Below are 16,696 nucleotides of genomic sequence, written 5' to 3' on the forward strand. Positions count from 1 at the left end.
TCCATGGCTAATCTGGAGGAGAGCGCTGGAGTCCACACACACACCTTCCTGATGTTCCCACCCCTCAACACACACACACACACACACACACACACACACACAAACACACACACTCACACATGCACACTTTAAACTCCTCCAGAGGTAGGATTTATCTACAAAACACACACATACACACTAAAGATTCCTCAACAAACACATTTCATCGGACACACTTCCCACACCCTCTCCTGACTGTGCACACAGTTAAGGTGTATTTGATGTGTTTATGTTGTGCACATGCAGGTGGACAGGTATACACAAAAACACAAACACAAAAAAAGACTCAAACGGAAAGGAACTTTCACACATGCACACACAGGAACACACCCGCTGGCTCCTGCATATGTTAGAGGGATACATTTAATAAGTTCAGAGCATATCAGCCTATCCTGAGCAGGGGGGGATTAGCCCAGGATAATCTGTGTGTATGTGTGTGTGCTTTGCCTCTCAATCCACCACACACTTCTTCAACTTCTTTGGCTCCTATCTGTCTACTTTCCTCCCTTTCTCCTTCTTTCTCTCTCTCTCTCTCTCTCTCTCTCTCTCTCTCTCTCTCTCTCTCTCTCTCTCTCTCTCTCTCTCTCTCTCTCTCTCTCTCTCTCTCTCTCTCTCTCTCTCTCTCTCTCACCCACCACTGTCTTAACTCACAGTGACAGGCATATTTTGAGTCTTACCTCTTGAGAGAGGAAGGGGATGACTTGGGCGCAGATTGCATTCAGCCGTTTGACGATCTCCGCCTGCAAGACAGAGAGGTGGGCAAAGAAAAAAAACACAATTTCTCTTAAAGAAGAAGCATTTTTCAAGTCAATTTTTATGTATGTTTATGTATAGTTAAGTCAAAACCCTGCATTATGGTAACGTAATGAATGGCTATTCATGTGAATCCGATGGGTTTCACTATGTGGTGAAAGTACATTTGCTCAAAGAAACATCAAATATGTTGGGTGTTTATTTCGTGCAGGACGTTACCTGCACTTAAAGGTTCATTGAGGTGTTGCAGATGTCATGTTGCACTATTAGTTTCATTCTCTATGTGTTCTATCTTGTGTTTAAGGATGTACAAAAGAGTTTTCAATGGCATCATCTTTTTCCACTGATCAACAGGTGGCGTTAACATGCCAAAAAACGCGGCAACACGCCAGCTTCAAATTTTTCCTCACAAATGTTTTCGAAAGACAGTCGCAGGTTTGTTAATCCTCAAGGATATATCAAATAGTTCTTGGTGGGTGACATGAAGTGTCAACATAACTATGCTTGTTTAAAAGGAGAAACTTCACAAGGCCCTGTCAAACATTTTGATCAGAAAAAAAGACAGAAGTAGCAATGGCCATGAAAAGAACACTTTTACTTTTCCATGGAAAAGTGCAAGAAAAACGTCAAAGTAATGCCCTCCATCTTTCAGTTAAACTTTGTGATTGATCAGTGAAAAGAGAACAGACAACAAAGGAATGAGATACACTGTCACCAAAACAGAAAAAAGAACTTGTAGAGAGTGCTCTCTGAATTGACCGACAGTAAAACAGGTTGTATAGGCTAACCACAGAGGAAGACAAGCTTAGATCTCATTCACTAACTATTCTTAAACAGCAAAGGTGATGCTTGAATCTAAAGGTTCTGCTTAAAAAGATAATAGATATTAGATATATCGATTCAGTTCATCCTCGCAAACACCAATTATTTTCTGGTGTCTGGATCAGATTTTGCTGCTTTTGAAAAACGCTCAGAGAGATTACTGACTGAACAATGAACTTGGTTGTTTGGAAAATATTTAATATTTCCATGAATACTAAACATTAAACGTTAACTTCCAAGACAGATCATCTTTTGTATCTCACAATGACTTCACCACTATTTGGGCCGTCCAAGAGCCGATTATTGCAAACGGCTTCAGTGTTGAGGTAGGCCAATAATAAAATATACATTTTAGTAAAGGAATTCAATTAAACTAGAGAACAGATTAAGTTAAATTTAAACAATTATATTTCTAAGTTTAATTGTTTCACCATAACATCGTGAATGTACAAGAGAGGCCTGATGCCTGACTTTCTAAACTCATGTGTCAATATCAGTGTTGATTTTTAAATATGCTACTGAGCTTCACCTTTTATCCTTCAGTAACACTTAAATGTTACCTTAACTCTGCACTCTGTGAAAAATAAATCAGCATCACCATGGTGGATGATTTACAAACATAAAAGCAATAACAACTATTAAAAAGGGAAAACACGATGGATTGAACGCTCGCTACTCGCTTATAAAACAGCGACAAAAACGATCCTCCTTACCTAAACTTTCTCATCCAGGTCTACACTCCCTCCCTCCCACTACGCTCTGCCAATGTAAGACGTCTGATCCAACCTTCACAACAAGGCCCTAAGTCTCTGACTAGACTCTTCTCCTCTGTCGTCCCCCGGTGGTGAAACGAACTTCCAAACACCATTCGATCTGCAGAGTCCCCTTGCACCTTTAAGAAAAAGCTAAAGACCCTACTCTTTCATGAATAGCTATGATGATGATAATGATGATGATAATGATGGTCATTGTTTCATAATGACTTTATTTAGGATGGTTTAGATGCTGAGCTGTTGATGTTGTGCTTTGCCTCTGTGCACTGCCCGTCAGCACCCGTGTGTACGATTAGACTTAAAGCTGTTTGATTGCTCTTACTGACATTGTTTCTTCTTTTCTAGATCCTTGCCTGTGTTGTTCGTACTCTGATGTACATCGCTTTGGTTAAAAGCGTCTGCTAACTGAATTGTAGAATTGGATTGAAATAATTCCTCAAAGTCTGACACAAATGCAGAAGAAGCTTCATATGTAACCTCGCCTTGGGCTTATTTGTTTGTGTATAACCTTGACAGAGGTCAACTTAGCTCTGATATCAGAGGAACCAGACGACCCCAGAGGCTATAGGAGAAAACCCACCGATACAAACTTTTCAGACAGGAGCACAAGCAACACTGGATGCAGGTTGTTACACATAAACACAACCATGTGCACACACGCACAAGGACATACACACTTTCACAGGCCTCTCTGTATTCATCAGATGTATTTACTGAACCCAAGGGTTGGCTTTTAAAGATTATACGGCACTCTCTCTCCCCACATCAGGTAAGATTTTTTTTTTCTACAGGAAATTGCCTGATCCACTGTCCCAAAGGGAGTGCTAGTAGTTCAACTCAAATCCAAAGACAAACACAGACAAAAGACTGACTAACACAAACACAATTCATCAAACACAGGGAGGCAGTTCACCTGCTTTATGTTTAAGACTACAACATACATACATGCAGCTGTATGACACAAAGGGTTTCTTCGAGAGAGAGAGAGATCACACTAACTATAAAAGTGGTGGAAGACTAAGCTTTGCCTGCAGAACCCCCAACTCCACAAATTATTGACTTGCAACCCCCACAGCATATTTTCCCTTGAACACAAGAACTACACAAATGTAAAGCTACAGGAAACAATGTATTATGCTAGTATGCTCTCACTTGTTCAGCCACCTTACTTCCATTAAAGCAAACAATTAACACACGTCTTCAGCTGATGTAACACCATCAAAAATACATCCCTTTAATCCTAACGTGCCAGACACATGCTTCAAATGTTACAATGCTAAATGAACACCTTTTCAGTGTTTATGTGAAAGTATTTAAAAGATATTGGTAGGAGGTTTTTGTTGTGATTAACAAAATACAAACATTTCCCTGATATGCCGAAGCTGTGCTCTATGGAAAAGACTGAGCGCGCACTCATGAATTTACTTCTTCTAAAAAGCTCCAAGAGGAGTTAAGTTGCTATTTGTTATATAGGATAGAAAGATGTGAACAAAAAAAGATGATTCTTAATGAAGGACTGTACATTTATTTTTAGATTTAGGGCCGTTTAATGGGGTTTATAAAGTTGAATGTTGGAAACAATTAGCAAGATTAGGAATGTGGTGGGGCCACAGTTCAGCTTGGATAAGTTCATAAAAACAGTTTGTTCACTGTTTACCTGTCTTTTCATTTGATGGAACGATGTACTTGCTGTCAATCTGACCACTACAGTAACATGTGTTATAAATTAAAATTGCTAGTCAGCTACGAGCAGCTAATGTAGCCTTGAGCGGCTTGCTTCAAAGAGGAGAAAGCTACATGAGTCTGCTAAACTCAATTCTCACCAATTTATATTCCGTCAGTGAAGGGGGAGGGGGGGAACAGAAGGCCAACATCAACTATGTTAGCAAATAAGAGGATCAGTACTGAGCTGTAGCCAGAAGGCCTTTGTAATTCATACAAGAACAAAACTGTTAAAAACTTGAGAGAAATTTAGAGAAACCCTGAAATGAGTACAACCTGATACAAGGACAATGAAACTAACTCAAGCACTCAAAGGTTTTGACCTCCAAAAGCAAGAAATAGTTAATTTCAGGGGTTTCACCTAACTGAGACCGCTAAAACCCCATTTGCATTTCTTTTGGAATGCTCTCCCATTGGATATCATCATTATGTAACAAATGTCTTACCAGCAGACACTGTTCCAGGCCTGCTCAGGCATGGAGATTGCAACACACTCTGCCGAATGGTACCCACGATGCATCAAAAAAATGCCCTCATCCAAGACGCTGTCAGAACAACGCACGAAAGAAGAAATCTTGGTGGCTAGACCAGAAGCCTTTAACAACTTGGCCAAGCTCCCAGAGGCTATATTGTTGTCAGACGATAGCCAATGAGTTTAGAGATTGATAAAGCTCTAATCTTTTTGTAAGAAAAGCCAATCGATCGAGAGGACTGTAAACAAATAAAAGGTCACTGATACAGCGCACTTCGACCCGGTGTTTAAGATGACTGTTTTATTAGAGATTTGAATATCTGCAATAAAAATGTATTTCCTTTACATACAAGCATACACTCGAATTACACACACACACACACACACACACAAGCAGGGCCCTTCAACACCCTCTACATACAAAATTGCAAAACATTATTATTACTCCCTGCTTGCCTGTTTTGTCTTTGTCTATGCTGTGCATTGTATCGTCGTGTCTCCCCTGTCTCCTACATACTTTTGCTCTTGTCATGTCCCTCACTTGTCTTGTATTGTTCTGCATCACCTAATTAAAAAAATAAATAAATAAATAAAAATGTATTTCCTGGTCTTACTAACTGTACAGTCCACTCATAAAGTAGACTGTTAGGTCAAGGTTGATAAACCTCAGAGGTCATGAATGTCACTGAATTTCTTTTTTCAGCTTGTCTGAGCAACTATTCGTACAGTAAGGGAGCTATTTAGTGTCAAGCAGATGGTGAACTCAATGGAGCTTTGAAATTCAACTTACCTCTGATTAACAGTGCAGCAGCTGCTTCAACTCCCACAGACAACCTAAAACACTGACATTTTCATTTTATATTTAGCATTTATCCAGGGAAGACTTGCTCTGCACACATGCCCTTTTTCAGCATGGTTCTGCTTCACATTCATACACATCAGGGAGCTGCCTAGTACATATTAGCCTCCGAGAAAACTCCAGTGTACTGGCTAGCTGGGGTTTAAGTGCCTTGTTCATTGCACCTCAGTATTACAGGAGAGGAAAGGAAGCCATGTCCAGTATTATACAGCTGGGAAATGAGTTGGTGACCCTCCACTAACACCAAGCTTTAAGAAGTGAATGAATAAAAAAGCCTGCTTGCTCCGGTATGGAATAAGGAAATAAATGTTCAAGGACACTGAATAGACTGCAGAGCGCTATGATCAGGTTGTGGGGGATGTTGCAACATCCACTTGGACATAAGAGGGCTGCAGAACACCATCTTTCAAGCTCAAAAATGTTCCATGGACTTGGTCAGTGATGGTGTTTTTTGAAAGTTTAAGCCCTGCAAGAAGATTTGTGTTATTTTGTCTGACTTTTTCTCTGAAGACTGAACAGAAGAGAGCTGACAGGAGATGAGGAAAGAGATGGATGGAGAATAACATGCAACAGAAGTCTTTGGTCTGTCAAAAAGCCACTGTCGGACCATTTTCTCAGATCATTTTTAAATTCTTCACAGTTTCAATGTCTATCTGTACTTCTATTCTGCTTCAGCCAGGGAATTTCATTCAATTTTTGTTATTGCAAATTAGTGCTGGCTTTTCAAATCTACTTAAAACTAACATCCAACATCCAAAAATGTTGATAATTCATTCTTACATCATACAGAAGTTAACAAAAATGAACAGCTATTGGAAACTTAACTGCATGTACTTTTTTAATGGGTTATATAGACTTAAGACAACAGCTAAAGATCGTTAGCCACTTTTTCAATGAGCAAGGAAATGTGTATTTCCTTTTAAATGACACAAGCGTTGTTTTTTCAAGTGTGTAAAGATTATTTTCTTAATCCTCTGATAATAAATGGAAAATATTAAAAATTTTAAAAATATTTTCAGACATTTTGTGGACCACATGATTCATTAAGAACTTGAGGAAATATGCTTCAACAATTAACCGGTTAAGACAACAATCATTTCCTGCTACTGTGAGGCACTAAAATGAAAAATCCACCATTCTAATACTTTAGAACTTTCATGGCTTTATTTTTTAAACCATAAGACTACCTGATCAGTCAACAATCTTTTTTTTTTTTTGGAGAAAAGAACCTGATATGTTGGCACTGAAGTGGAAACAAAAGCATTAGAGCAGAACAGAAAATGGAGATGCTTTTCCATCAGGCAACACAACCAATTTCAGGTGACATTTTACATCAATGGCAGACAACCATGTCTATCTGCCAGGGTGCACAGATGTCATCCTGTTTGGCCAACGCACCTCTCCACGCTGCAGAAACCAAAGCGGAAAAAAACAGAGCTCTTTTTTTCTTGAAAAGTGTCCCGTGGCTGGTGCAAACCTGAAAAAAAAAGATTCTGTAGCGAGCAGACCTCAACTTTGACCTGGACCGTTCAATGTCTTGACAGTGAATAAAACATAAGAAAAGACTGGCGAGAGAGTCCTCTAAGGTTAGGGCTCACACCAGGTCGATCCATGGAGCTTATTGGTAGGTTAGAGAAGTCTGTGGTCACACAAAGCCCAGTACCCTCAGAGGTGAGATCATGTGTACAGAATTTATCTTTGAGCTTTAATGTGAGTCACTGGAGAAATGTTCCAGTAAAATAAAAAAAATGACAGCCTGGTAGCTGAAGAACAAACAAACGTATGTTATTTTATTTTGCCCATTGGGTCACATAAACAATATGACATAAATGTGTGACTCCTTAAGCCTTCTGTACGTTTAAAAGTCTCTATTTATGAACGCGTAGTTTTTGCCAGTGAATATTCTTTCACTATTAACCTGAGAACACCTACTTGGATATCAGTAACTCTCTTTGTTACATAAAGATGGCGCCCCCAGAAATGTCCACTTATCACAATGTAGCCCAAAAGAGTAAAATAGCAGCTGAAATACTCCCACTTTAGCTCCTAACAACAAAGAAATGAGATCAGGCAGGAGCCCTGAAGTCAGATTGGGTCAGATAGAAGATCAAATGTCCATCTCCCCTGTGGAGCTTTGCAAGCAGCACATCAGCACCACTTTTCACCACCGGCTAATTCACCTAATGGACACCGCTGTATAAAGTCTGTTTTCCCCTGTGACTGCATGTGTGTGTGTGTGTGTGTGTGTGTGTGTGTGTGTGTGTGTGTGTGTGTGTGTGTGCATGTGTGTGTGTGTGTCAAAAACACATCTAATGAGTAAAAAGAGAAGGAGGAAAAAACAAAAGGCTGCTATACAGACAAAGTGTGCTAGATATAAAAATGCTGCATCGTGATAAAAAAAAATGTTTTTTTTTTAACAACGCAGCTCTTCAGTATTTGTCCACCTTACAAAGTTGTATCCCTTGCTTCGTCCAAACGAAAGAGTTGCTTTAAAAAACTTGTCCTGCTTGACATATCCCATGTTCAGTCTTGATATAGAGATATATTCTGGATTCGTTCAGATTATAATTCCTTTAGAAATTAAGCAAATAGGCACAGTTGCATATGAGAATGATCAACATGTAAGCTTCAGTTTTTAACATAGTTATTATCTCTCCTGACTATTTTGTGTTTTACTAAATTATAGGTTACAGTGATACATGAGAAGAAATGATCTGCATTCTTTTATATCAGTTCTATGTATAACATGAGGTTATCCATATTTATATATTCCACAAATCATTTTCATGTTTTGTTTTTTTTAATTTTGCAGAATGCTGTGCGGCTGCTCCAGTCTGTTAGCACATGCACCAAGAAGAAACGGGACTAAGCTAAGATAACCACCTCCTGGTTGAAACCTAAAGTCTGCTGGACAGATACACAAGTTGTGTATTAAATGTATTGTCTGTATCAGTCATTTTGTGACTTGTCACTTAGATTCATATTGTTGCCGTGTTTTTGGGTCTTGAACAGAGTGTTGGGAACCACTAAAATGTCACTGTCACAGTTTCACCCAGCTACCATTTTTCCCCAGTGCAATACAGAAGGAAATTATTTAGATTTTGTTCGATTATAAATATTTCAATGCCAGATAATAAAATATTACGTGACCAGAATATGTCAAATAAAACAAATGGCTCCCTCGCGGCTCAGTTAAATGACTTGTCAGACCTTGTAGAGAACACTGCCAGTCTTCAGTATCAAAACGTCTCATTGCTTCCGCCTTTCACCACTCTCCCCCCCCATCCCCTTCTTCTCCCGATCCTTCGCTTGCTTTATTTCTCTTTCAGCCTCACTAATTTGCAATTGATTAGCTGTCCTCACGCAGCTCAGTCCCATGCTCTACACCCCTCACACCCTCCTCCTCTACACCTCCCTCCTTCCTCTCCTCCATCTACGAGTCAATTTCTCTTTAACGAGGGCACCAGAGCCCTTCTGTGTAAATAAAACAGAGAGCAGAGCCAAAAATCAATGGGCTTATTACCCTCAGAAAATGCTAAACAAGCAATATCAGTAATACGCTTGGTAGCTGAGGCCTCTGGTCTTAATGGGACTGCTCGACACCCCTGAAAACATCACCACCACCACCACCTCCAACCTACCAACCCCCTCTTCAATCTTGGCATACATTCAAAGAGCCACGCACATCGTACCGTCATTTTGAATGCCGTAGATAGAAGAAATACATTTACGCTCATGCTCACTGGCGTACAAGTGCACACAAACACAGCTTGCACATGAAAATGCTTCCAAAATGTACACACACACACACACATACACACAATAACACACACACATACGCACAATAACACACATGCTCACACACACTGCTGGCAGAAATTAAGGATTCACTCTCCAAAACGGTTTCCTGACAGAAATCATTGGGCACCACACAGAGCCACAGGCCACATTTCACCTCTTGTTATTTTTTCTCCCATTCCCCAAGTAAACCCACAAACAAGCAAGCACACACACAGATAAACACACCACACACACACACACACACACACACACACACACACACATCCAGAGCAGCAGAAGACAGCAGGATTTATAGAAGACAACTCAAATATTATCAGATCAAGTCTGATTAATGTACCAACGGAAAGCTGTGTGTGTGCAACATAAACACACAGAGATTCCACACACACACAACCACAGAAATGAGCAAAAGTCTAACACAGACACACCCCAAAGTAAATGTCTACAATATATGAGACACACACACACACACACACACACACACACACACACACACACACACACACACACACACACAATGCACACAAAACAAACACCTACAGTGTGCATGCAGACAAACACACACAGCATGCTAAGTAAACATGTAGAGTATACGTAGGGGCTGTAATACACACACGCACACATACACACACTATATATCGAATAAACAGACAATCACACACACACAGCAAGACAGAGGCCAAGTATTTATCATTTCCCGTCGTCCCCACACACATACATTGGCACACACGCACGCACAGTATACACACACCATTTGCCTGGAAATGAGTGTGTTGCTGCTTTAGCTGTGGCCCATTTAGTCTGGCAGCTCATGTGTGGTTAACACAGACATTTATGCTAATGATCCTCCGTGTTTAAAAAAGGCAGCAGTAATGTAAAGGCTCGTTAAAGGCCAAATCCTCCTTCACTCGAGTCATTTTTCAGCCATTTTCTCATTCAGCTACACTGACGACATCATTATTCACATGTGGGATTAATGCTCTGCCTTACCAGGGCAACCATACTGCTGCTTTTACATTCAGTAAATATATCACATTCCTGTTATGAATGTATTTCCTCCAAAATGAATTCTGGGATTATATTACATTTAGGTCACAGCTACTCTTCAGACTCGTCTAATCATCTGGACGATAAAGTATCATCTATGCTGCACTTTTGACCCTTTTAATCTTATACTGTTTTGTTAATTTAAGTATTTATGTCATGTTATTGTTTTTACCGATGCTATGAATATGGTGTCCAATGTTTTCAATTTCTGTTCTCATCTTTGATTTCTTTGTTTCTATGTGAAGCACTTTGGGATTCTGTTTGTATGAAATGTGTTTTATAAATAAAGTGAGTAAATCACTGCCTGCATATGTTCAAAGACTTGATTTAGAGGACATAAAACACTACATTTATGTACTATTCTAGACGCCGTTTTGGTCCGTTTACACAAATGGATCTGAAGTTAGCATTAACACTATGGTTGTATAAATCTGTCAATAAAACAACTTTGGTTAAGATTAGAGGAAAGATGGTGTCTTTGGTTACATGTTAATAATGTGAAGTCAATACTCTCTTCTTCTGTGTTGAACAGAAACAAGTGTGGCTCAGAGGTCTGTCGTCTCTTAACCAGAAGGTCGGGGGTTCAATCCCCAGCTCCTGCAGCAATATGTCTACGTGTCCTTGGGTAAGACACTTAAACCCCAAGTTGCTCCCACCGCTATGGCAGCGGTTTATGAATATGAGTGAATGGGATTAGTTACTTCTCATGGTTGCTTAGGGTTTCACAGCAGCCTCTCACACCAGTGTGTAAATGGGTGTAAATGTGTAGGTGTGACCTGTGATGTAAACTGCTTTGAGGAGTCAGAAGACTAGAAAAGTGCTATAGCCTACAAGCTCAAGTCCATTTACTATTTACCAACAAAAACGTGTTCTCATAATTTACAAGTATTCTTAGAAAGAAAGATCCATACATTACAATACTGACATTAGAGCTTCTTCTTTTGGACAATGTAAAAACTTACTCTGTAGTTCAACCTTTCTGTTGAAAACTTAAAAGCACTTGTGGTATTAAAAAAATATCCCCATAATCACCAGTCAGTATAATAACTTTTAAGTATAACTTTAAGTGTATGTAATTTTGTATCATTCGAAAAATTTGCATTAAAGTCATTGAAACTCATGTTGGTCTTTTTGACCATGTGCATTCCTCTGACAGCTGCACGCACTGCAGTGTGGTTTATACCATGAGTACTTCTCTTTGACATTCAAGAAAAAAAAGTCTCCCACCTGCTTGTGCATCTCGATGTTCAGTCCATATGACATTTCGTAGTACTGAAAAAAACAAAGATCAAAACAAGGTCAAACAGACGTGTGTTCTCTGTTCCTGTTTCTGCACACACCGAAAATACAAATGCATTCATGCAAACGCACACACACACACACACACACACACCAGTGCACATACAAAGCTGTAGTCAATGAGACTCACCATCACATAGTGTCTCTGCATCTCTGTCTTATCACTGGCCAGTTTCTCACACTCCAATTTCAAACTGTGAGGCAGACGCAAAACAGTTTGTTAGTAAAATACAAGTTAATACATTCAGTCCATCTATGAACATATGCACAACTATATACATGCCCTCTACACAAACAGACATGTTAGAAATACAAGAAGAAAAAAATCAGACTCGTAAAAAACGAAATTGAAAACAACCCTTACAGAATACTGAGACTAAATGCCCACATCCTGCCCTTTTAAATTTGCATTGCTAAACTTAAGTGCATGAGAGAAATAAAAATGAACACAAAAAGTTTCTGGGGTCACAGCAGCTTCCCCTGCAGACACTTACTCAGCAGGTACAGAGCTGTAATTAATGGATCAATAGACAACCACACCAACCTCATCATATATTCTTACAGTGTGAGTGGATGCACAAACTGCACCATCAACAAAAAAAGAGACTATATCATGAGGATCCATTTTACAGCTAGACTAGTAACACAAAAACTTAACTCTTTAGATATTGTGTGTTACTGAAAAGCCTCCACTTATTGCTACACGCTTTTGTACGTATATTTTAGGATGAAATGAGCAGGTATTCAAGGTTGATGGTGAAATGAAGACACTGATCGACCAGAAAAAACAAAGTAGGGCATTTTGTATGTTACTTAAATGGTACTGAAGAATTATGAGAGATTTCTGTAAATGTCAGACTATGTTAAGACATTCAATTTATTTTGTGTTAACACTTAGCCTACATTTCATGCTTTAAACTGAGGCACATAATTCTGCATTCTCATAGTTTTAAGTTGCATTAACTAACCCAGATGTCTGGATAATTTACCCTCCAAAAATGAAAACTAAATTCAAAATAAACAATGATGAAGAAGCAGGTTTTCACACAGTGTAAGCAAAGCTTTTCATGCTGGTATCATTTCGGTACGTGTGACTGAAGATAGGAAAATACATTTGACAAATTTCTGAAGCTCAAGGAAAGTTTCAGAAGACTTTCAGTTTCAGAAGTAATTGATGGAATATATATGCAGCATTTATATCTTCTGATTTAGACTGCAGAGTCTCCCTGCAGTCAGGATTTCACGCGCATGCAGCAGTTTGATCACAGTATCACACATGCAGCAGACACTATCCCTGGTTCAGCTCATTCAGATCCAGGTTTGGGCAGCAGACTGGGCCACTGGTTCATCTCACCAGGTGATTGGGCAATAATTACCAGGCAGCCAGGGCTGGGCCATTATTATGCATTGGTATCGTGCTTATGGTTCTGCCCCCAAGCGATGTATTTCACACTTCATCATGTTAGCTAAAAAAGTATTTCACACCACTTGAGCTCGCAGAGAGAGACGTGCATACCAAGGTTGATGGAGTTTACCTGCAGCTAGGCATCAGATGGATCTGAGACAAAGGTACCAACAGCTCTTTAGAGGCTCTGAGCAGAGTCTTTATACGGGATCTCCTGAGGGATATTTGACTTTAAACTAAAAATGTCTACATTTCTCAATTAAGTCCTTAACATAAATCATTTTCTCTTGTATTTCACGCCATTGCATCATATGATTCTCAAAAAGCATAGGTCCTGGCCTGTGGTCTGATTCATTCATGACTGGTGTCAGGCAGGTGAACATCACAGAAACCTTCCCTTAAACTGGGGCTTAGACTGAGTAATGATTTCTTGATATATAAAGCTACTTTCTCCATTGATAGCGTCAGATTAATGATGAAAATAAATAAACATTACATCATTTTAATCCACTGATGTTTTGCAGCTCTAACATAAACCCAGAATACATGAAGTCACATTTACAATCTCTCCAACCTCAAGCAGTAAATTTTGCACTATTTTTGTCACTGCTTTTCAGATGAACAGATGTTTCCATGCATTTTTGATGTACTGCTCCATAAAAACTCTCACCTGTGATACTGCGCTTGCAGGAAGTGGAACTCCTCCTTGATCCGGTCGCAGGACTCAGTGACAGTGAACTTTAACGGCTGGCCCGGCTGGTGGGGGACCTCAACCCAAACCAAAGACCGTGTGTGTGGGGGGAGAGAGAGAGGAAGAACTGAGCCACCAAAGTTTAGTGTCACGACACACACAGTCTCGCTTTCTTTCTCTCACACACCAAATACACACAGGCGAGACTGTAGATGACAATAGGCCTCTGTGATACGGGTGGCCTTTTGGTTTCACTTGGACTGCTTACACGTTAACCCACGCACACTCACGCACACGCACATGCAGCTGCGGCATTGAAACAATGAGCGCAATTGTCCGTGCGAGCGCGCGGTGGCACGGAAACTTGATCTAAACTGATTACGCATCAGGCGCGCGGCTGTTAATCTGCGCTGCTTTGACATATTGCCTTTCTGCTTTCTACTTACCGGATGCCGGGCCGGGGGGTACATCTTGCTCAGATCTCGAATCATTGAAAATGTGTTGCAAAGTTCGTTCGGATAAACGCAAAAAATAACCCCAAATAATGAGGGAGCACGGCGCTCTCCCCGTGCGTAAAAAGGTCTGTCAGTGGCCGGTTTTGTTAACTACGTGCAGGTGCCACGAAGAGTGAAAACATCCTCGGACCTTTTGCTGGCCGTCATTCTTTCAGGCAGTGTTGAAAAAAAAGTCCATTCAGTTTGATATTTACAGCAGGAGTTGCCTCAGTCTTCTCCAAAATCTCCAACGCTTTAATTTAGGCGCACAAAGCTTAATTTCCTCCCACCTAACTAACAATGATCCTCTTAAATGTCTAATTTTTTCCTAAAAAGCATCGACTTCTGGCACATCATGACCTCTCTGCTCCTCGGCTAAGCTCCTCCGCGTCGTCCCGTCGTCACGCATTTATCGGTTAATTTCCTGCAGCCTCCGTGAACGTTCACATCCCCACACAGCACCGGCGGAGCGACCACCTCACCGACTGTTAACAACCTGCCCCTCAGAAGCCAAATTTAGAAGCAACCAGTCGCACGAGCGCAATTACATATTCACAACAATTATGGGAGCCTGTACCGTGACGTCGGGACGTGTAGTTTAATTCAAATTAGTCGACAATAAGCACTACAGATGTGCGTCTGCCGTAAAGAACTACAACTTCCGGGCTCCTCCGCGGAGCTGCCCCCCCCCCGAAGCCAATGGTGTGTGGTCTGGAGGAGGAGCGACCATTAGAGTCAGCCAATAGCGACGAACAAGTGAGTATACTGCGCCGTGTCCTCCTGTCAATCACTGATATTTTGTCCAATCACCTCCATCAGGATGCACTCTATGCAGACTCCCCACGTGGGGGCTCGGTCTAGAAGATGTCACCGGGATTAATCTGGAAACTATATCTGTTGATTTATGTGTCGTATTTTGTGGACACTTCTAGGCAGAAGCGAACATATGGCCCTGAGGTGTCTCATGTTTATCCTGTTTTTCATTGAATCGCCAATTAAAACAATCTGCTATTCTGTCCACAGATTGCACTCACAACCCTGCAATTAAATTCTCATTTTGAGCTCCCTTGTAGGCACTTCGGCATGTGTGTATAGGATGCAAATCATATAGGGGAAGACAAAATATTATTGTAAATGCTTAATGAACTTGAGTTAATTGTATAATTACTGGTATGGAGGTCGACTATGCTGCGTGCCAAGTGGCCCATTCGGATCCTATTAAATTCTGTTTTGAGGACGTGTGGGAAAATGTTTCAGGGGTTTTTTCGAAATGGAGAGAGGGAAATTGGAGTTTTGACTGATTGACCTGCATTTTGGCTTTGTTGGAGGTACAAAAAAGACTTGTGCATTTAAAATATTAATCAGGAAAGGTAAAAAATTACGAGCATTACATTTTCTCAAAGTACAAAAGGGAATTACTCGAACAGATTGTCCAATTCAGAACAGTAAATAGTTCTTAGAACTTCTAAGCAAATCATTTGCACAGTTGCAGCAGGTTAGCATTGATCTAATTTTAGTTCCTTTACAAAGTGCTGTATACTGTATCTTGTATTTGACCTCTTAACCTTTAACATCTATGATTTACTTGGTGATCATATTTGAATCAATTACCAAAAGCCGCAAATTGTAGAGGACGGAAAGGAACAATGTTTCATCCTGAATGATAGTGGAGCGGTTTAATAAAATCTGATATACAACCTTAATATTGTGCAATAAGTACTACAGTAAATACAAAAATATACTTTTCACAAGGATACTGTTTTTTGTTTTTCAAAGGGGATCGCAGATTCAGGTGGTTCATTTTCTGCATTTTCATAACTGTGAGTAACATTTTTCATATTGTAACACTATTTAAAAATCCTCATTTAATACACTGTTATTCTATATGTAAATTATAGCCACTTTAAGTCATGTTGATGTCAACGATATAAAGAAGCATGAATCAGAAATTACTTAGATTCAATTTTTTTTTAGCTATTATACCACTCTGGACAGCCAATGGAGCCTTTCATTCTGAGTTAACTGAAATATGATGATAATAATTAGGACTTAATCTTTCTTCCCCCCAAGGAGAAACTCCCTTCAGTCTTAGGGATGAGTGTATGCACTCAGCCTACATTTGCTGCTGTGAGTAGCTGCTTAGTGTGTATGTGACTGACACACACTGACACACTGTTGCTGGGTCAGCAGCTCTCATAACCACTGAGTTCAATCATTTAACTGCACTAACTGCATGTGTTAGTTGGACATCTTAATCATCTTCTGCTGAGTTACACTTCATATTTCTTCTCTCTCTCTCTCTCTGTGAATGTCTTATCATTTCTACGTGTGACATGATAGAAGAGGAGTTCTATCATTGTTATATATTACTTTTATTTTTCTCAAACACACACACACACACACACACACACACACACACACACACACACAGAGGCGTAGCAATGCTTATCCACGATATGACACCACATCAATCTTGTCTGCTCTAGTCAGTCTGTCTGCCTCTGTCTCTCTGCCGGTCC

The 16,696-nt window shown here is 40.1% G+C and overlaps 1 protein-coding gene across 6 annotated transcripts in view; it reads right to left on the minus strand.

The window, feature by feature from the left end:
* The window catches only part of LOC109997670 (TLE family member 4, transcriptional corepressor), a 38,047-nt gene extending 23,287 nt beyond the window's left edge, over positions 1-14,760 (minus strand). For 4 of the 6 annotated variants that reach the window (XM_065948770.1, XM_065948761.1, XM_020652232.3 and 1 more), the window contains exons 1-5: positions 14,130-14,760; positions 13,663-13,760; positions 11,718-11,781; positions 11,516-11,560; positions 717-779 (exon numbers count right to left, since the gene is read on the minus strand). In XM_065948770.1, coding sequence (XP_065804842.1) covers positions 717-779; positions 11,516-11,560; positions 11,718-11,781; positions 13,663-13,760; positions 14,130-14,174 — 315 coding nt within the window. In that variant the 5' untranslated portion in view covers positions 14,175-14,760. Of the gene's footprint in view, positions 1-716; positions 780-11,515; positions 11,561-11,717; positions 11,782-13,122; positions 13,146-13,662; positions 13,761-14,129 lie in introns of those variants that run through there. The other 2 variants (XM_020652233.3, XM_065948781.1) reach the window with 2 other exon arrangements.
* Between the last annotated feature and the right edge of the window lie 1,936 nt (positions 14,761-16,696).

The sequence above is a fragment of the Labrus bergylta genome, chromosome 2, assembly GCF_963930695.1.
Source record: "Labrus bergylta chromosome 2, fLabBer1.1, whole genome shotgun sequence".
NCBI classification, from domain to species: Eukaryota; Metazoa; Chordata; class Actinopteri; order Labriformes; family Labridae; genus Labrus; species Labrus bergylta.